Source organism: Notolabrus celidotus, chromosome 3 (assembly GCF_009762535.1).
Source record: "Notolabrus celidotus isolate fNotCel1 chromosome 3, fNotCel1.pri, whole genome shotgun sequence".
In the NCBI taxonomy this organism is placed as follows: Eukaryota; Metazoa; Chordata; class Actinopteri; order Labriformes; family Labridae; genus Notolabrus; species Notolabrus celidotus.
In genome coordinates this window covers 10,172,752-10,195,022 of record NC_048274.1, presented here as the reverse complement: position 1 = coordinate 10,195,022, position 22,271 = coordinate 10,172,752, and the positions used below count along the sequence as shown (strand labels likewise).

At 38.9% G+C, this 22,271-nt stretch overlaps 1 protein-coding gene across 1 annotated transcript in view; it reads left to right on the top strand.

The window, feature by feature from the left end:
• Window positions 1–218: 218 nt before the first annotated feature.
• The window catches only part of mybpc3 (myosin binding protein C3), a 48,937-nt gene continuing 26,884 nt past the window's right edge, over window positions 219–22,271 (top strand). The window contains exons 1-15 of the mRNA XM_034680301.1: window positions 219–243; window positions 5,025–5,294; window positions 10,909–11,172; window positions 11,314–11,391; window positions 11,828–11,976; window positions 13,657–13,774; window positions 13,864–13,912; window positions 14,908–14,946; window positions 18,522–18,581; window positions 18,680–18,682; window positions 19,689–19,712; window positions 21,488–21,651; window positions 21,741–21,873; window positions 22,007–22,009; window positions 22,112–22,236. Of these exons, the coding sequence (XP_034536192.1) occupies window positions 219–243; window positions 5,025–5,294; window positions 10,909–11,172; window positions 11,314–11,391; window positions 11,828–11,976; window positions 13,657–13,774; window positions 13,864–13,912; window positions 14,908–14,946; window positions 18,522–18,581; window positions 18,680–18,682; window positions 19,689–19,712; window positions 21,488–21,651; window positions 21,741–21,873; window positions 22,007–22,009; window positions 22,112–22,236 (1,504 nt within the window). The remainder of the gene's footprint in view (window positions 244–5,024; window positions 5,295–10,908; window positions 11,173–11,313; window positions 11,392–11,827; window positions 11,977–13,656; window positions 13,775–13,863; window positions 13,913–14,907; window positions 14,947–18,521; window positions 18,582–18,679; window positions 18,683–19,688; window positions 19,713–21,487; window positions 21,652–21,740; window positions 21,874–22,006; window positions 22,010–22,111; window positions 22,237–22,271) is intronic.

Here is a 22,271-nt window from a genome sequence, read left to right as displayed (position 1 = left end):
AGGATGTGTTGAGGGGGCGGTTGTTGTTTTTTGGACATTGTGTTGGTCCCAGAAATATAATGGCAGGAGGGATGGGATGGTCAACGATGGGTGCTGATGTGTGGGTGTGTGTATGGGGGGGTGGAGGGGGGTCCACTATTAAAGGCAGGGGGCTGAGATAGAGAGCAGACTGTTAAAGAAGAGAGAATCACACTAAGGAGGAGAGGAGATCTTTCAGGATGCCTGAGCCGGTCAAAAAAGCAGGTAAGAATCCTCATTCACCTACTTTTTAATATTTCTCTTACATTAAAAAAAAAAACTAAAGTGAGGAAAACTTTAAATGTATAATAGTAGCCTTATCATGTCAAGCAAATAAAACAATTTAAAGTTTGAAGTGAACTTGATCTATTGATTCAACCACACTCACATTCACATCTTCTTCTTGATCAGACGAAACGTGAGAAAATATTCTGCTTTGTTTGGCCGCACCCCTTTTACACAACCCTAAACCACAACCAAACCGCTCACTTTTCATCTGCACATTGTTTTCATGATGCATGTTTTAAATGATCAGAATAAGTTGACCTCTACAATCACTAAAAAGGAAGTTTTTTTCTTTTATTCTTTAATCAGATTTCCAAAACAACCACTCCGTCACAACTTCAACAACTCAGATAAATGTGCCATTCAAAAATAATAAACAATATAAATGTTTATTTTATTGTTATGGATGCTTGAAAACATGAACTCTTTCTCTGTAGTCTTTCAGCTAAATCAAGTGCTTTTTTTAAATTATAGAAACTATAACACTATGTCAGATTTGTATAAAACTGCTGTGTCAGCTATATTAAATAATTTGGATTTTAATAATTTACAGGCATTAAACTCTAAACATTAGAGGAGTTGTGATTTTAAAACAAAGATGAATAAACTTTCTTGGTCCCACGGAGGAATATTGGGTCTGAGTAGCAGTGGGTGCATTGATAAGAACATCCTGAGGACTTTAGAGAAGACAGATGTAAGTGAAAGTAAGATAACTGAGACAAAAATAACATCACATGATGGGAAACATTTTGTTCCTGCAGAATTTAAGATGTAGTAATGCGGTTTATCAGTCTGTGATTATTTTTGCATCAAATTACTCAATAAATTATTTTTGTTCCATAAAATAATAAACTCAGCAAGTATCTAACACCACTATATGTTACATGTGGTTCTCCCTGTCGGTCTCCAGTGGTGCAATAGCTCCCATAAGCTCTGTTCCTCATGTCAGGAAGTCAGGTACACGTCATCCGATCCATGTGGAAACATTGTCTGATGTGTAATCGACACTGTCACATTTCCAGCAGTGCTGCATTCACAAAATACACCGCTGATCCCAAAATGCCGCTCAGGATTCCAGCTTGACAAATGACTTTCCAGAGTTTTTTTTTCTTCTTCTCTTCGGTCTGAAAGGATTGTTGTGTGTGTGCGGTCGAAAGCAAGACATATCAGATGTCAGGTGACATAGTGCAGCGTGTGTGTGGGCCAGCAGTTTTAGTGGTGGGGATTTGTTCAGGACTTTGACAGTTATGATCATCTTGAGCCCGTGGTATTATTATCAATTATGAGAAACACCGTGCAATCAACAGGATGTTTGTCAGTGTCTAAAAGTTTTACAACAACTGCTAATAATAACTTTTAAAATGTGACTCAGAGAGGAGGAATAATGGATGAAGTCGCAGAGTTATCACCTGAATTTGCTGCTTCTCTCAAATTAACAAAACAAAGGCTAACTGTATGATGTCCAATCCATATTTACTGTTTGTTCCACCTCTGATTTCAGTGACAGAGGCTCAAAAATCTAACATGCAACATCAGCACAACTAACTTCTACTTGGTGAATACGGAGGGTATAGCTTCTCAGGATAAAGTGGGGAAAGCTGAAAGACATTTAGTTTGGGATGTGTTTGCTTACATCATTCAATAAAACTGGAAGGAGATATTTTTAAAGCTCCAGTAAGAAGTTTTTAGGTGGTTATGAAACAGACATAAATTGACACTGATGCCTCTTTATGATCTACAAGAGGAAACAAGAGCATCAGCAACAAGATCCATAGTTTCTACATGTGTTTTTTTTAAGGCGCTAGCTGCCGCTGGATAAGTGTCAGATGAAGTGAATTACTGCAGAACAGCCTTTGTTTATATCTTAATAGTTAAGATAACTGTTCAAAGACAGCAGGATGGGTTTTTTTTGGGTCACACTCACATATACAGGAAAAAAAATCAGCAATTTGTCCACAGGGGGCGCCAAAATCAACACACACTGAAACCACACAGGCTTTAAGTTACCTCTAAACTTTATTCCTTTTAATGCCAAGCGGCAAACAAATTAGACATTGCAGGTTGAAGTGGTTATGATTTTTAATGTGCCGCTAAGACTAAGTGGCTTCGTGTTTGTGACGCTTCGTACAAACAATCTAAATTAAGCATCAAAGTCTGTGAGAAGTTTTTCTGTTTGTTAACAGTAGCCACTAGAAAGAGTCAAAAGCCGCTGAGAGGCTGAAGTTGGGCCTTGTAAACTTGTCCGATGCGCGAAAGCAAAAAAAAATCACTGATCCAAAAAACAATCAACTTTTAATTAAGGTAAAAAGATAATGAACTCATGATGAAGTGATCACAGGGATCAAAGAAAATGGGAGTCAACAAAAAATACTCGGCTCACCCTCTCTCTCCAACTCCAAAAAAGTAACAGGTGACTTAAATGAATAGAATTATGACCCGCTATTTTCAAATCAACGTGAAAACACAATAAACCAAATCATAAACAAACAACAGAAATAACCACGAAAATATACAAACAATAACCTACCCTAAACCTATAAAGCAGAAACAAAAAACGCCTTAAAACCATTCATTCATGGCTCCTACATTAACAAGAGTCGAAATGATTCAATATTAAAGGATCGAAATAAACGATGATGATGTAAGTCAACAAAAAGTATTCGAACCCACTCACACTCTTTGTCTGCCTCCAGCTACACACCTGAACAGGTACATAAAGACTTAACACACCCATGAGCCCAATACTGGACATGAAGTCATAACCATAAAAGGAAATGACTATGATAAATAAAAACACACTCTATGTTTCCTACATAGATGTAAAACGAATGAATCAAAGTTCATGTGTGCCAAACACAAACATGGTGGGGTTACACTTAATGTAAAAGTGGTTAATGATGTTATTACTGGTCAAAACGCTAACAGTGACCTTTACAACATTTGGCTGTTTGATAATCTTCACAGGAAGTTTAACTTTTATTATTTTTAAAGGTAAAAACAGATCATTTAAACCATTTTCCTCTTTTAAATCTCTTTTAAAAACACATTTTAATTGATGTGCTTTTAAAGGAGATGTCACCCCAGCTTGTTTAATCCAAATGGTTTTATTTAAAAAAAAATTCAGGCAATTTTCTATATTTTGTTATATTAATTGTTTATTTTTTGTTGTTTTTATTCCTCCAACATTATTTTATTTCCTTTTATTTGTTGGCGGTCATCACCTTTTTATCTTCCTTTATATCTCTGTCACTTCTTCTTGCTGTTACCTCCCTGCAGTTTTACATCCTGTTTTGAAAAGTGCTGTATAAATAAAGATTATCATTATAAAGATTATTACATTTTAACTGCGATTAAGATATTTGAAATCTAATATGATTATGGGAGCACTTCTACTTTGTTTGTGTGTCGTAAAAAGCTTTAGAGGTAACGCAGCACCAATGACTGACAGCCAGCGATGTGTTAACAGTGAGGCTGTCTGCAGACAGACGGCGGGGACATCATTCTTCCTGTGCCTCCAGAGTAGTAAAAATAGAGTCCAGTTAATCCCTCAACTATGATACCTGCACTGCTGTTACAGCTGAAGCCTGCAACACTCACTCATTTGTGCGGTGCATGTGCAAACTCTATTTAAATCCATAAGGTCATCCACACAGAGTTTTTATGCTTTGTGTGGTTTTGTGGTACTGTGTTGAAGTGTTGAGAATTCAGATCTGGAAATAACATACAGGAGAATTATATTTCATGATTCAGAACACCTGCTGTGAACACATGTCTGCTTTCAGGGTTTGCAGTTTCACTCACTATTTTTAAGGTCTTTCTTTTAAAGGGGACAAATGTTGGAGAATTACACCGCTGTGTACATTTAATAACGTTTTAATAGAAAACCACACAGCAGGAGAGATAACAGCTGCTGCTTTACACAAGGGGTATAAAACGTGTAATGAAATGTTCCTCAGAATGCCTACTTAAATATTTACATACACGTAAACATCCAACCCCCACACAAACCACAACATACAATTATATGAGAATGTATAAACAACTTAAAACCTGTGGACGTAGTCTCCATGACGTCACCCCCAACTTTCTGAAGTCCTGTTTTGAAGCCGATCTTTGGTGGGTGCCATATTGGAAATGCTGAACTCAACCTAACTTCTGTCGAGCTAGTGTGAGATAAAGAGGCAGGCCTTTGGCCTTTTCGCTAACAGCTACAGGGTGCTGGCCTGTCAATCAAATTAGCCATGCCCTTATTTGGGCAAAACTTTTTTAAGTTTATTACGAGTTATAAAATAAAACCACCCCCGTACAGTGTCTGCTGAGAGTGAAATGAGCTATTCAGATCTAACCTGTTTTTTGAACCAGGCTGTAAACATGTTTATTTCTGATGTAAAGATCGTCTTCTTTGAATATGTGTATGTGTTTTCTAGTGTTTTTGCAGCCAGCCTCAAGTGGACGCTCAATGAACTGCAGTTTTTAGTGCATGTGCTTCATATTCTAAGACCGAAGGTTGCCACTTATTCCCAATGACCGAAGCAACAACATTTCCATTATATGTTAACCTATTTACTTATAATGCAAATATGCAATAATGGTACCCGTGATTTCTCCTTCAAAATGAGCTGATTACACCCTCACAGTAGATACTGTATGTTAAAAAAAGAAAAGTCATCGGAGACTTCAAAAGCATTGCTTTGTATCCTCAACCCACCTGTCCTCTCCAGTTTCAGCATTTACGAAGAAACCAAAGAGTCAGGAGGCGGAGGAGGGGTCCTCTGCGGTCTTTGAAGCTCAAACAGAGAAGCCTGACGCTAAAGTAAAGTGGCAGTGCAACTCAAAGGACATCGCCAGCAGTGACAAATGTGTGATCACAGCCGATGGAAACAAGCACTCGCTCACCATAAAAGCCGTCACCAAGGAAGATGCCAACGTCTACGCGGTGATTGCTGGGGGGTCAAAGGTCAAGTTCGATCTGAAGGTCGCACCAAAGCCAGGTGGGACTCTTTGATGCTGCAGCTGTGTGTGTGAAGTCTCTGATTGCTCACTTCCAGGCTGTGTGGATGACAGAACACACACACACACACACACACACACACACACACACACACACACACACACACACACACACACACACACACACAAAATAGAGCACTAAATGAGAGAGTTGCTGACATGATGCACCGCTTGCTTCTGATGTTTCTTCACATGAACTCACTTTCTGAATTTTCTGACCGTAAACAAATCTCTGAAGCTGTATTTTAAGGTCTATCAGGGGCTTTCATAAAGGAATTACTAATGCCCAATCCTAGGCCTTAAATCTGGGGCCAGTTCAAGGTTAGCTCTGCTTAAAAACTCAGAGTAGAAACACTTTAATTATTAGCCTTTGCAAAGAAAACCAAATCCACTCACTGGTGCCTCTTACCCTGCAATTTAAAACAATACATTCTTAAGTGTGTAACTTATTGGCTTCTCTATTAAGTTTCCAAGACTCAGGAAAGTTCCTACTAAGCACAGGTGTACAAAACCTTTAGATACGCTAGACAATTAACATTTGCCCTGGAGGACACTGCAGATACTGCAGCCAAAAAAACCCAAACATTTTCCATTAGGCCATTTTTATTTTCACAACAGGGCAAGCTTACTATCATTGGGAGTTAATTAAGTCTCTAAATTGTTTGTTAATGTAAATAACTGTAAAATAAATAAATGTCCTACCTGCATGTGCAGCCATCACTTCGCATCATGACGTCATCTCCAAACCTCAACTCCAAATCCATGTCTCAAGCTGCAGGTCGGAGTGTAAACAGAGGCAAGTCCTTTCTAGTCATACTTCTCAAACAAGCTGTCCTCGTCAGTCCCCTTAACGAAACAAACAACAACATGTTGCATAAATACTCGCACTCACTGATCACAGTTTCACATCTTAAGATTGTCCCTGTATTTGTTGGCTAAGCATCCTAGTAGACAATATACTGTTTAAACCAGTTGTTCTCAAAGTGGGGTCACTGGGACCCCTGGGGGTCCGCGAACCATAGCGTGGGGGTCCGTGAAATAATTTGAATACATTTCTAATAAATTATAGAATTGTGCTGTGTCATTACAAACAGCATACACCATTGTTATGATACCATTTGGTGGCTCAAAGGGATATGTGAGTCTTGCTACTGTTAATTTTCTGAAAGCGTTTAAGATCAATTACTTGAAAAGTATAAATGCTGTCATGTTGAGTCCACAAGGAATGAAATGACCCTCTGTTTTAAAGTATACAAGTGGTATTTACTTGATTCAAATTGAAGTGTTATCTGTTTATCACTATGGTACAGGTCTGAAGTATTTACATTGATACGTTTTAAAATATAAATAGTTCCAAGGGCAACTAAGAGTGCAAATGGTAGTAAGCATGTGCTTTAGTGATGGGAAGTTCAGCTCTATTCAGAGAGCCGGCTCTTTTGACTCGGCTCCCAAAGAAGAGCCGGCTCCAACATATCCACAGAACAGAACCAGAACCAAACTCAAGCAAACAGAACCAGAACCAACTTAAGCATACAGAACCAGGGGTTGTGATTAGGGTTAGGGTAAGGGTTAGGGTAATGTTTAGGGTTAGGATTAGGATTAGGATTAGGGTTAGGATTAGGGTTAGGGTTAGGATAAGGATAAGGATTAGGGTTAGGGTCAGGGTTAGGGTTAGTGTTAGGATTAGGGTTAGGGTTACTGTTGGGATTAGGGTCAGGGTTAGAGTTAGTGTTAGGATTAGGGTTAGGGTTAGGATTAGGGTTAGGGTTAGGGTTAGGGTTATGATTAGGGTTAGGGTTGGGGTTACTGTTGGGATTAGGGTAAGGGTTAGGATTAGGATTAGGGTTAGGGTTAGGGTTAGGGTTAGGGTTGAGATTAGGGTTAGGGTTATGATTAGGGTTAGGGTTAGGATTAGGATTAGGGTTAGGGTTAGGATTAGGGTCACTGTTGGGATTAGGGTTAGGGTTAGGGTTAGGGTTGAGATTAGGGTAAGGGTTATGATTAGGGTTAGGGTTAGGGTTACTGTTGGGATTAGGGTTAGGGTTAGGATTAGGGTTAGGGTTGAGATTAGGGTTAGGGTTAGGATTAGGGTTAGGGTTGAGATTAGGGTTAGGGTTGAGATTAGGGTTAGGGTTATGATTAGGGTTAGGGTTAGGATTAGGGTTAGGGTAAGTGTTAGGATTAGGGTTAGGGTTAGGGTTACTGTTGGGATTAGGGTTAGGGTTAGGGTTGAGATTAGGGTTAGGGTTAGGATTATGATTAGGGTTAGGGTTAGGGTTAGGATTAGGATTAGGGTTAGGGTTAGGATTAGGATTAGGGTTAGGGTTAGGGTTAGGATTAGGATTAGGGTTAGGATTAGGATAAGGGTTAGGGTTAGGTTTAGGATTAGGGTTAGGGTTAGGGTTACTGTTGGGATTAGGGTTAGGGTTAGGATAAGGGTTAGGGTTAGGGTTAGGGTTAGGATTAGGGTTAGGGTTAGGATTAGGGTTAGGGTTAGGGTTAGGATTATGTTTAGGGTTAGGGTTAGGGTTAGGATTAGGATTAGGGTTAGGGTTAGGGTGAGGATTAGGGTAAGGGTTAGGGTTAGGATTAGGTTAGGGTTAGGATTAGGGTTAGGATTAGGGTTAGGATTAGGGTAAGGGTTAGGGTTAGGATTAGGGTTAGGGTTAGGGTTAGGGTTACTGTTGGGATTAGGGTTAGGGTTAGTGTTGGGATTAGGGTTAGGTTTAGGATTAGGGTTAGGGTTAGGGTCAGGATTAGGGTTAGGGTTAGGGTTAGGATTAGGGTTAGGGTTAGGGTTAGGGTTAGTGTTAGGATTAGGGTTAGGGTTGGGATTAGGGTTGGGGTTATGATTAGGGTTAGGGTTAGTGTTAGGATTAGGGTTAGGGTTACTGTTGGGATTAGGGTTAGGGTTAGGGTTGGGATTAGGATTAGGGTTAGGGTTAGGATTAGGGTTAGGGTTAGGATTAGGGTTAGGATTAGGGTTAGGTTTGGGATTAGGGTTAGGGTTATGATTAGGGTTAGGGTTAGGATTAGGGTTAGGGTTGGGATTAGGGTTAGGTTTAGGATTAGGGTTAGGGTTAGGGTTAGGATTAGGGTTAGGATTAGGGTTACGATAAGGGTTAGGAGCAGAACTAAACTTAATCATACAGAACCAAAACCAATCTTAAGCAAACAGAAACCAGAACCAAACTCATGCAAACAGAACCAGAACCAAACTCATGCAAACAGAACCAGAACAGAACCAGAACCAAACTCAAGCAAACAGAACAAGAACCGAACCAGAACCAAATTCAATCAAACCGAACCTGAACCAAACCTGAACCGAACCTGAACCGAATCTGAACCGAACTTGAACTGAACCTAAGTCGAACCGAACCAGAACCGAACCGAACCAGAACATAACCGAACCAGAACCGAACCAGAACCGAACCTGAACCGAATCTGAACCGAACCTAAACCGAACCGAACCAGAACCGAACCAGAACCAAACCGGAACCGAACCAGAACCGAACCAGAACCGAACCTGAAAAGAACCGAACCAGAACCGAACCAGAACCGAACTAGAACCGAACCAGAACCGAACCTAAACCGAACCAGAACCAAACTCAAGCAAACAGAACCAGAACCAACTCAAGCAAACAGAACCAGAACCAAACTCAAGCAAACAGAACCAGAACTAACTCAAGCAAACAGAACCAGAACCAGAACCAGAACCAAACTCATGCAAACAGAACCAGAACCAAACTCAAGCAAACGAAACAGAACCAAGCTCAAGCAAACAGAAACAAGAACCAAACTCAAGCAAACAGAACCAGAACCAAACTCAAGCAAACAGAAACAAGAACCAAACTCAAGCAAACAGAACCAGAACCAAACTCAAGCAAACGAAACAGAACCAAGCTCAAGCAAACAGAAACAAGAACCAAACTCAAGCAAACAGAACCAGAACCAAACTCAAGCAAACAGAAACAAGAACCAAACTCCAGCATACATTATTAATGTCCTCAGGTTGGCATTGAGAAAAATCAGATGCCTCAGCTTGGATTGGCTGATCAGATTTCTCCTCTCAGTGAGTATTTGTCCTGTCTTTGAGAAGACTCTCTCGGAAGGAACAGATGAAGCCACGATACACAGCCTCCCCTCCATCACCTGTATCCTATATCCTCACATGTGATTGGCCGAATGGCCGCCATGCTGACCAATCAAAACAAAGTTCTGCTGTGAGCAGAGCTGGGGCTGAGCACTGTGAGAGCTAAGCAGCGAAAGGAAAAAACTGGGAGCCGGCTCTCTCTCGATGCGAGCCGGCTCTTCTGATTCACTATAAAGCATCGTCTGTCAGAGCCGATGCTTTTGATCATGACACATCACTAATGTGCTTAATCTGTGTTACAATTATGAGGGGGTCCTTGCATTTTTTTTCACCTGGAAGGGGTCCCTGACTCCAAAAAGTTTGAGAACCCCTGATTTAAACAACTCAATACTTAATACTGTGAGCCATACATTTAAAGTATAGTTTAAATATATTCGACAACAGATAAGTGTCATAACATTACGATTTCCTTACAACCGTATTTAGCATTTCTGTCTCAATGTCTGCCATGTTGCACCTTAAAGATCCTTGATGCATTTTGGGGCGGTTGAATATGATGCTGTTGTACGTACAATAGTCAATGGCTTCAGAGATCTGAGGACCTGTTCTGGGTTGCAGAACAGACTGCACAATGCAAGAAGAAATCCTAAAGCTATGAATGTTTTAAGTTTGAGTTTGTTGTTAGCTTGTCATTCAAAGGCATAAGCAATTGCTGTAATTGGGTTCTGTGTCTAATACTTCATATTTCCATGACTTTATCCAACAACACCATGGGTTTGTGGATCTATGGACACCATTGACACCTTTAAAAAGAAGAAGGCTAAGTGTTTGTCCCTGCTAACATCCTTTATGATAATCTAAGCTAGCTAACTGTCTGAGTTTTATTTTACTTTTAGCGACAAACAAAACAAAAAGCCTTTTTCCCTAAGTGTCAAACTGTTCTTGTAATAATCTTGACATTTGCAAGATCACTGCAGGATAACTTGCTGGAAAAACACACTGTACTGCACTGTACTGTTTCTGCAAATGTCTGAGTGCTAACTGTGTCGCAGAACATTTGTGCCATTAGTCCGTCAGTGTGACCCGCTGAGAAGGTTTGTTTGGATTTGATAAGGTGGAAACAAATCAGGAAGAAAGGAAGCAGACTAATGGGCCCTTAACGCTACGAGAGACTAGCTGTGGCACATATCATAGCCACCCTTACTCAGTCTGCACGCTGACCTTGACCCTCGCTCCAGCACATTATTTCCTGATGAGTAACCACCACTTGACGGGTACTCAGGATAGGCATGAGAGGCAGCTGATAACACGTGGAAAACCAGTCTGCCTTTCAGAATGATAAGACGAAATATATCAGGGTGATAAATGTTTGCCAGAGAATAACTCAGAGAACGATATAACGTCTCATAGATATGAACAGATTAATTATCACAGTGGTACATTTAACTTTTCATTAAATCCCTTACTTTTGACTTGTTATCTCTGTTGTGATGCTAACACAGAAGCTCCAGTTGGAGCCCCCGCTGATGGACCCGGGGAGTCCAGTGTAAAACCAGAACAGACCCCTGCTGAAGCACCTGCAGCAGCACCCACGGAGGACCAGAACCCCACTGAGCCACCTGCAGCAGCACCCATGGATGACCAGACCCCCTCTGAGCCACCTGCAGCAGCACCCACAGAGGACCAAACCCCCTCTGAGACACCTGCAGCAGCACCCACAGAGGACCAGACCGCCGCCCCAGCACCCAATGCTCCCCCAGCTGAGGGTGAGTCACTCAGTCCTTGTGTCCCTTTAATAAGCTTTCCCCTGAATGAGGATTTAACAGTTTTGGCTCCTAGCTGGTCAAACTCTGATTTCTAACATGCTTCACTTTTACTCTTCTGCTCTGACGCTGTTGAATTTTCAGAGGCTCAGCCTCCAGACACCAGACAGGACCTAACCGGACTCTTCACGGAGAGACCTCAGAGTGGAGAGGTCACTATTGGTAAGAAGCTTCATAGAGCTACGAAAAAAACATCTTATAAATGTGATAGATCATTGACGTTTGACATGTTTGTGCATAAAGGAGGGTAAAACATTAGTGTGACTACTTTAACTGTTTTGAAGTTTTGAGAAAACTAACCTAACTTAAATGTAAGTGAAAAGAATCAATATAACGCAATAGAAAATCATAGACAGACATTAGAGTGCTTTAACTGATGCTTTTATTTTGAAAATACAATTTATTTTTACTTATTCCATTCCCCCAACACATGAAAGGATTAAAATACTGGATATAAATATGTGTAAAAGAGATGTGCAACATGTCACTGAATGTCTGGAAAAAATATGATGATAATTTCCTACCTCACATAAACTAAATAAATACAAATATTCAAAGCTACGTTTGATATAAGCATGATAAACTATTCTTTGCATAGGTGAAAACATCACGTTTGTGGCCAAAGTGAATGCCGAATCACTGCTGAAGAAACCCACCATCAAATGGTTCAAAGGGAAGTGGATGGACCTCGCCAGCAAGTCTGGGAAACACCTCCAGCTCAAGGAAACGTATGACCGCCCCAGCAAGGTGAACTGAATCATTAGCACAACATATCACCATATTCTGATGCTTTTCAACTTATTTTGGGGTATTTTATTTCTTAGTACATGGTCAACTACACATGATATCTATTTATATTGTATGAAGTGAAATGTAAAAGATTTTAAATTGAGGCAACAAAGACGTTTTGCAATTGTTGCCTTTCTCACCCTAAGTTTTGCAAACTCTTGCAAACTCTTTGGTTCTTACACAAGGACTAAAAGATAAATTAGCACAACCATTTTCCTCTCAGATTCTCAAGACAACATGGTGAGAAAAAACATCAGAGAGCCAGCAAGCAGAGAAAACTGGCACTTTAAATAAAGCTATGTAGATGAAGCTCATGTGTAAGAAAGTTTCAATAAAAGGTCTGATAGGATATGGTAAGATACGATCTGATACCATTTGAAACAAAATGAAATGATAGGATGTGACATGATACGATAGGCTATGATACGATACGATACAAAACGAAATGATAGGATAGGATGTGACACTTAAAGAAACGATAGGATATGACATGATACGATAGGATATGATACCAAACAAAATGATATGATACGAAACAATAGGATATGAAACACTACAATACGAAACGAAATGTTAGGATAAGATATGACACTTAACGAAATGATAGGATATAACCATAGACTGTATAAAATATGGACGTAGTATCTCTGACGTCACCCATCTGTTTCTGAAGAGCTGTTTTGAGACCAATCATCAGCGGCAGCCATATTGCTGCTGTCGAGCCAGTGTGACGTAAAGAGGCGGAGTTTGAGCCTCCTCGCCAACAGCTACAGTGTTCCCACAGTCAGCTGTGCCTCTCATTGGAAGACTAGTAATCTCAATATCTTCGAAATTGCCGTGTCAGAAAAAAAAATTCACCCCCCTCACAGTGAGAGCAGATTGAGAAATGAACTATCCAGACTACACTCGTCTTTTGTACCAGGCTGTAAACATGTTTATTTCTGATGTAAAGATCGTCTTTTTCCCATTCATGTGTATGTGACCTCCGGTACTTCCAGAGCCAGCCTCAAGCGGATTCTTGATGAACTACAGCTTTTAACACTTCAGCATTGGACTTATATTTTTAGACTGTAGGTTGCCGCTTGGATATAACATGATACCATAGTATATGATACCAAACAATAGGATATGAAACGATACGAAACGATAGGATATGATACCAAATGATAGGATATGACACGATAGGATATGATATGATACTAAACAAAACGATAGGATATGACACAATAGGATATGATATGATACGACATAATATGACACAATACGAAACAAAGTTATACGATAAGATGCGATACAACACAAAATGATACTGTACCATACATTACGATAAGATATGATCCATTATGCTACGGTACGATGAGACACAAAACTAAACGGTATAATATGGTAAAACATCATATGATATTTTGGTGTTATCTAAGGTACAATGTGATATGATACAATAGGATATGATTATAATACCATATAATAAGATAGCTTATAAATTGTTCTCTTTATTGGTGACCTCATGACACAGTGATTGTGGTATACTTGAGAAACTGCACACTGATTATTAAATGAGACAAAGTGAGGAATTATAAATTCCCCCATGAGGTTAAAATCTTTCTCTCACATCTCTCCTTGTGCGTGTGGTCACAGGTGTATACATTTGAGATGCAGATCATCGAAGCCAAGAATAACTTCGCTGGAGCTTACAGGTGTGAGGTTTCGTCTAGGGACAAGTTTGACAGCTGTAACTTTGAGTTGGCTGTACATGGTGAGATTCAGGATATAGTTTTGATATGCTAGCTTATTATCATTTATCATTTTAGTCATTAATACAATTCTCTTGAATTTGTGTTTCAGAGGCCAGTGCTGCTGAAGGTTTTGACATAAGAGCAGCTTTCAGGCGCACGTAAGTTTTACATGTTTATTAGATCGCATAAAACACAAATACATTTAGTGATATTTTAATTGATTTAATTCTTACTTAGTTTCTTTTTCTGAATATTGGTGACATTAATTGTCCAACGGTAGGATCCCTGACTTATTTCATTAGTAATGTTTAACTATTTAAAAAGGTCAACTTGTATCTCTTTCCCCCACAGGATTCAGTCAAATGTCTCATATATACATTTAATTTCATAATAGTATCACTAGTGTTAGTTCATCTGCTCAGCTTAATGCTGTATCAGTAATTTTTGCTTTTAACAAAATGCTATTTGGTCATTTTAAATAACATACCAGCAGCTTTTTTGCTTTATGTGTACTTGAAAACTATCATATTGCTTTTTACTCACTCAAGTTTTAACACCATCAGATAAAAAAAAAAAAAACAACCTCCAAGTAATAATAAAAAAATGCAGTAAATAATTGAATTAGGATCAATATGTATGTATATGTATCGTATATAGATTTTTTTTCTTCTGCTCCAATAGCTTTTAAATATTTTAAAAATTAAATCATGCATTTTGTTTATGGGATTATGTAATTAGAGATGACTCAATTTACACTATATCATAAAATAACCCTGAAATTATCTATATCACAGTTTTTACTGCCGTGATCGGTATTCAGGCAGACGGTGTCTTCTCAGGCAGAAGACATAAAATATATATATTTCTAATGCACAATCGGGTACACGTTAACTTGCATTAATGTTATTTTCCCCATTGTTATCTAGCAACAGTTATATAATAACTTCTGGTGACTACTTATTGATTAGGTTCATAAAAATGGTTGATAAAGGAAGAATCGAGAGAAAAATATGACCCATAAGTCTCTTTTTATTTTATATTAACCACTGTATTTGGTTTATGATCTCAGAGATAAACATCAGAAAAAAAATAACTTTCAATGTAATATTATTGTTTTTTGTAATAATTAACTGTGGAAATGCTAACCTATCAGGAGTGAAGCCAGTAAGAAGAAAGGTGGACCACATTCAAGGTAGTAAAGGGGTTTGTTGCAACAACGGAGGCTCAAATTCAAACTCTGAGGATTTCTGGTTGTTGTTAAACCAAGAAACCAGGACCAGATCAGAGACTCTTCATCTCCTCTGTGGCCTGTTTTTCTTCACGTCAAACAGAACCAGTGTTTTGAATGTGTAGCCTCCGATTTGTTGCATTTTGAGACAATGACAACAGAATTAAGATCAGAAGAGAGCTGACAGGACCCAAATTCAGAACCCTTAATGAAGCTGCTAACGCCAGTAGCTGTCATTGTTTTAACCTTTGACCCTGGAAGATCTTAGGATGTTCAGATTCATTAAACTGTTAAGCATGATGTGCTGGTTGCAGCCTTCAGCTCTCTCTGATCTCCTCCTGGGTCTCAATCAAAACAGCAGAGCCAGCTGCACAAACAGCTTCCCGGCAGAGTGAGCTTTGACAGTGGTTTGATCGTACTGAAAGTGCAGGATGTGCTAAGACACACAGGCTTTTCAGTTGTTGAGCTCTTCCACAGGGTTGCCACACAGAGGAAGCACAGCTTTGGTGTTGTAACTTCACCACATAAACCAGACACTCAGCTTCTAATCCTGCTGTCAGATCAGAGACAGGAGGCGAGCACACAGTCAAACCTCTGCTCGTGTCTCTATCTTTCATCCCACTGATTAGAGACGAGCAGACCCGATGGTGAACAGTGTTTTCTTTAACCTTGAGTGTTTTGTGTTCTTGCTTGGATGACTGTTACTGTTCATTCCTTGAAGGAATAGTTTGCCATTTTAAGAGAAATATGCCTTCTTTTAAAGTCTAAAAACAAGGAAATTGAGGTCACTGTTAGCTTAGCATAGCAGGGCTGGAAGCAGCTTGCAGACTTAGCACACAGGGACACCAGAGCATGTGTTGTAGCTTTCCCACGAAAGGTAGTGTGTAGCATTAAGCAGTTGCATTTACCACATACATGAGGTAACCATTCAGGGATAATGTTCTTCTGCAGTGCTTTTGCTTTGAAATCATATAGATGTGGTGAATCTGAAGAATGGTTAGCATCATTGCTTCCTGATTGATTAGCAGCTGAAAAGTTGGATGGAGATCAGGAGGGGGCATGGGGCCATATTTAAGACTTTTTTTTTAATCATTTATAGTAATAATAATGCTAATAATAATACATTTATTTATATAGCACCTTTTAAAAAAACAGGTTTACAGAGTGCAAGACATGGCGAGAGAAAAAAAACACAAAAGCACATGACAATGGTTTAAGAGAACTAAAATGAGTTGAGTGAAAGACAATAATAAAAAGCATGCAGAAATGAAAAAGTCAGTGATGAGTTAAGAAGTAAAAGCACATTTAAAAAATTGTGTTTTTAAAAGAGATTTAAAAGAGGACAAGGATGCGGCTTACCTGATCTCATCCGGCAGGTCATTCTAGAGCAGGGGTGTCAAACATACGGCCCGCGGGCCGAAACTGGCCCGCCAGAGGTTCCAATCCGGCCCATGGACGACTTCCCAAAGTGAAAAAATGACAGATAAGACATTAACTGCAATTTTTCAATAAAAAGTAATTTCTATTTCAGATTTGTCCTCTGGGGGTCGTATATAATCATAGTGCTGATGGAGAGCACCTGAACGGCGCTCTGGGAGAATATTTGCAGTTTGCATAATCCGGTTTAAATTCATAGACTTTTTAGAGCACATCAAGGTCCAATCAACACTAACATTTACATATATATAAACTTATAACAGCAGGAACGGTGGATCCACCTTTTTCGAAAAAAGGAGCCACATAACGTGCGCATGCTTACCATGTGTGTACGCCATAGGTGCACTCCGTCACTACTAGCACTACACCCCTGCATACAACACTGTCCAGCAGGCAAACTGTTCATGCTGGAGCTGGGGGGTCCAGATAATCAACTTTACCTTCTTTGTTATTATAATCTATCTGCTCTTTTGCTCTAAACATTACACACCGTGTGGCAGGTGACTGGGAAACCTGTGTGCTTAGTGTGCTCGCAGCAGGTTTCAGGGCTTAAAGAATGATATTTGGCCCCACTATGAGACTCATCATGGAGAAAAATACAGCAGCTGTTTTTGTAGAAAGATAGTTCATGTAATGTGGACATTTGCAGAATTTACTTGTACTTTTTTGCACTAAAACAAAGGGAAAATTTACAGCTTTCATTATCTTTAGGTTATTATGTTATGATTTTACTGGTCCGGCCCACTTGAGATCAAATCGGGCTGTATGTGGCCCCTGAACCGAAATGAGTTTGACACCCCTGTTCTAGAGTGACTGGGCCCTGACTGCAAAGGCCCGGGCACCTCTGGTTTTTAACTTTACTCTAGGAAGTTCCAAGAGGGACAGGCAGCAGTTTGGGACAAATATCCTTAGACACTCTCTTAGGTACTCAGGTGACTGTAAGACAAAAAACTATAGTTGTCAACAACTTCCTAGCTAACCTTAGTGACAGTGTAGCAGGACACAGTAAAAGACTGTAGCATTCTAGCTAACTGTTGTGTACGCTAGCTAACAGTTATGTTTGACAGGATCTGAATGAAGTCAACATAAGCCATTTACCTATTATCAACATTATAGAAGAACCGCAGTGAGTCAGCACAACAGCACTTACCCTCCCGAGCTTGTAGAGTGTCACCAGAGAAAAATGGCCGCCGTGTGGTTATGATGAAAAGTGGATGGACCACACCAGCAGTTAGTTACACAAGCAATAGTGATGTTTGCAAGTAAGTTCAAATGCTTTCTAAAGTGCTGCAAGGAGCTAAAAGTTGCAGTAATGCTAGCAAAAAGTACAATCTAAGCTTACATGTTCAAAATAGGCATTAGCAGTTGTTTTCATCAAAGCTAGCAGGGTTTGTTGTTTGGAGCAGACTGCTGTTAGTTCATACTTAGTGTTTGCTTAATTGGTTCACAAACAAGGTGTATGTCCTGCTACTGTGACAGCTGAGCTAGCTAGAGCTGTTTAACTTGCATGCAGTCAACTTACCTATAAACAGCTCATCTTGCACACACTTTTGTTAATGTATTGATTCAAAAAGTTAGACAGAGGTCCTGCCTGACATTTCATTTTGTTTTAATCCAGTGAGGCTAGCTTTTTTCACCCTGCTTCCCGTGTTGTGTTAAGCTAACTGACCCCAAGCCCTGGTTCTGTTGTTAAAAGACATAAAAGAGACAAATACGTCTATTTCCCAAAATGTTGAGCTGTTCCTTCAAACATGGCAACACCTGTCTGTCCAGTCAAACATCTGTCTGAGCATTCACATCTTTCATCTATCCATTCACTCATTTCCCTCTGTCTTAAAAGAGTGAGTCTATCCTCTTTCTCCTTTAATTAAATGCAAGCCTCATTTTAACTTGTGAATACTGTGTTGCACAAAACCCTGTGGTATCATTACACACATGCATATTCGATCAAGAGTGGACATGAAATGATGAATATTGCAAGAAGTTCTTGAAATGTGGATGTGTTTTATTTAAAATCAGCAATGCCTGTGAAGTTTTTAGGGAGTCAAGTATACCACTGTGATGTGTTGATGTTTTGCTGCTGGTTGCTGATATTTCTGCAGTAGTACAGATGGAAAAGAGGACTCAGGAGAGCTGGACTTCAGTACCTTATTAAAAAAGAGGTAAGCAATCACAAACATTTACAGTTATTCATATGCTTTCAGGAAATAGTCTAACTGTGTCTCACTCTGATTTTTCCTGGACCGTCCTGCGTCTTCAGAGAGTAAGTCACCCACTGTTTTTGAAAACTAAAACTGGGGTAGTCACCCTATAACTTTTAAGTTCCTGCAGACTAATACACACAGACTCACAAGTGATAAGTTGACATGCTGTGGCATCCTTCTGACTTTGCAAAATCTTCTAATCATCAAATTTTTCCGTCTGTAAAAAATCAATGTGCTGCCATATTGAAATACTAAATATTCATGCATCCATTCAGTGGACTTCCAACATATGAGGTACTGAAATCCTCACCCTATCTTATCACACGTTTAATATCACAATCATCAGTTTTAGATGAATCATCTGATCACTATGAGCAGACAATGAAATAGTCAGTCTGTGGGCGGACACATATTGAGGCTTTGTGTTTCTTGGTTTCATGTTTTGTTTTGCATCTCATTGTAGATATTCTCTCCATGTCATCCTTTCATGTCTTTGTGTTGTCAGTGGAGTAATGGTTCCTCATTGTGTCTTGGCAGTTGTTTTGTGTCTTTTTGTGGTTGTTCTGAGTTGTTTCGTACTCTCACCAACACATGCCGACAGTCACTTAATCAGTAATCCATCTATGCTCATGACTTGCATGGTGTTTTTTCCCAAGGATTTCCCACCCTGAATTCATAGCAACACTTATTTTACACCTCTCAGACATGTAGTTTTCTCCCCTCTTAACAAATGAGCGATATTATGTTCAACCTTTGACATTCTCAAACCTTATGAACTCTCAGACTTTACTCAGAAACACAAGTCACCCTCTCAGCACATCAAAAAATCCCACATGCACTGGATGTCCTCAAACATGACAAAGACACAGAATGATGCGAGCATGATTTCACTCACTTGGTTACCCATGCTGAATTTCGCAGGCATGCCTTCCTGCTCTCTAATTTCTAAAACGATATCAAACTTCTTTGAAATGCATATTTCTAATATGCTGTTTGCTTTGCTGTTGAAATGTTTTAACTCTCCTGGTTTGTTTTGCCTCTTGGGTTCTTCTTCTGATTGAGCAGCAGTTTCTTAAAATCCTCAAATCGGTAAGAAACTGCTGAACATGCTGCCTGGCAGTGAAACTAAGCTTTGCATGCATGTTGACCTTTGATGATTAAATTATGGTAAGATTCTGCACTTTTTATTCATGAATTCACAATATTATGATGATAGACAAATTCACTGCTGACTTATTTATTCCTACACGTTAAAATATAAAAAGTTCAATGTTAATAATTTGATTTCAAGTTTTCAATGCTCTGTTTTGTTATGAGGGTGACAGAAAGTTTCATAACGCTGAATATAGCTTCTCTTCAGCAGGACTGTTTTCTCTGTACATGAGAACTTTTTAAAATAGACACTACTGCATTGCTGCTTTTACTTAAATACAAATTGTCATGTAAGACTTAGAGCCAGAGACTCACATACAACATCATAGCAGCTAAATCCATGACAACTTTAATGCCTAAACACATGGTAGTAACATCTTATTGATGCCCCTGCTGATCTTACACTCTCCTGTAAACTCATGGGTTGATGAAAGTGAGCTGCAGGTGGTCATGATTGGCTGAGGTAGAAACTTGACTGAGGCCCCCTGGTGGACAGGTGTGGTAAAGACCTAAACTGACTAGGGGAAGACAAGAAGCACAACTTACCTTGATGGTTTCATCTGTTTTTATAGAAAGCTGCAAAATTCCTCAAGTTTTCTGCATACTGCACACTAAGAGAGGGTTGTACTAGTTCATAAAGTTAAAATATTATTGATATTTTTAGTGCTTTCAATTATCTCCAACTTTTATCCTTACCCTTTTTAAATGATGTTTTTTAACTATTCATATTCTAATTTTTATTTGGATGCTTTAACACAGTTTTAATTACATATATTTAATTGTTGTTGGTGTGCATTAGTCTTTTCTTCAAAATACATTTTCATTTTTCAATATGTTGTATGTTCGGCCATTATTTTATTTTTGCTTCATTCAAATTTTCAATCGCTGTAAAGCGCTTTGAATTTAATTAGATTTTTCTGAAAGGTGCTTTATAAATTAAGCTTGATTTACTGATTGATAAAGATGCTTTAACAAATCCAAAATTTAATGTTTTTTTTATCTTCATTCAGTTAATGAACAAGATTGATTTCAACAATAACATTTGATTTTTTTTTTAATCAACCTTTCACACAAACAAGTTGTCAGGAAGCAATACAATAAAGGAATTATTCAGCATTATTTTAATATATTGAAGCAGCTTTATTACTTTTTAAATCATGCTGGAACAAGAGAAGGTGATACACTTGTTAAAATCTTTAATATGCACAGAATAATAGTCTGAATTGTAAACATACTGAACATTTTGTATGCTATTACTTCATAATCAGAAGAATCAGAAGAATCAGAATCAGCTTTTTTCACCAAGTATGCTTGAACACACAAGGAATTTGACTTTAGTAAACTGTGCTCTCTTTGTACAAGGCATAAGAATAGGAATAAGAATAAGAACTACAATAAAAAATAAAATAAAAATATAATAACAATAACCTTAGCTATAAATACAAGGAAACAACAAATAGGCTTGACTAATATGTACAGGCTCAAAAATATGATAAAGTGCAGTGGTGAGTTGCAGAGGTAGTTTTTACATTATAAAATAGAAGTTAAATAATACAAAAAATAGAAATATGGAATTCTGCTTTGAGAATTGTTGCATTGTGTATCTACATGTATATTAGATAATAAAGGTGCATTAACTCCTGTAATAACTTCCTGGTTTTAATCCATGTTAATACTAGCATTAACATTGTCTTCTGGTTTCCGTCTCTCAGAGCCGTGCATGTGAGCAACGAGCCCGACTTGGATGTGTGGGATATTCTCAGCAAAGCTCCTTCCTCAGAATTTGAGAAGATTGCGTTTCAGCATGGCATCACTGACCTGAGGGGTATGCTGAAGAGACTGAAGAAGATGAAGAAGGAGGAGAAGAAGAGTGAAGGTGGTCGCAGCTTTGACTACAGACTGTACTTGAATGTTAAATACCGATCTGATAGTAACTGATAATTCTCTTATTCCTCTGATATGTAGTTTTCCAGAAAAAGCTGGATCCTGCTTACCAGGTGACAAAGGGACATAAGATAAAAATGGAAGTGGAGGTTGCCAATGAAGACGTGGAGGTGAAATGGCTTAAAAACGGACAAGAAATTCAACCAACTGGAAGGTCAGATAAACTGTATCTTAACATCATGAACGATTCTACAAATACAGTCCAAGTCACTGATTATGTTTTTGTGCTTGGTTCTGTCGGCTTTCATCACGTGTGGATGAAACACCTTCTTTCATTACATCTTCAGCAAGTAAGTGAAGCTTCATCTTTCCATCCTTTGACTTTAAAGTCAACTTTTGTCACACAAGTGCATGATAAAGTTTGTGTTAAACTCTCTCTTGTCTCTCTTTAGGTACATCTTCGAGAGTGTTGGAAACATGCGTTACCTCACCATCAACCACTGCTCCCTGGCCGACGATGCAGCGTACAGCTGTGTGGTGGGAGAGGAGAAGTGCACCACTGAGCTCTTTGTCAAAGGTATTTCAGGGCTAGAGTAATCTAAATCACAACAT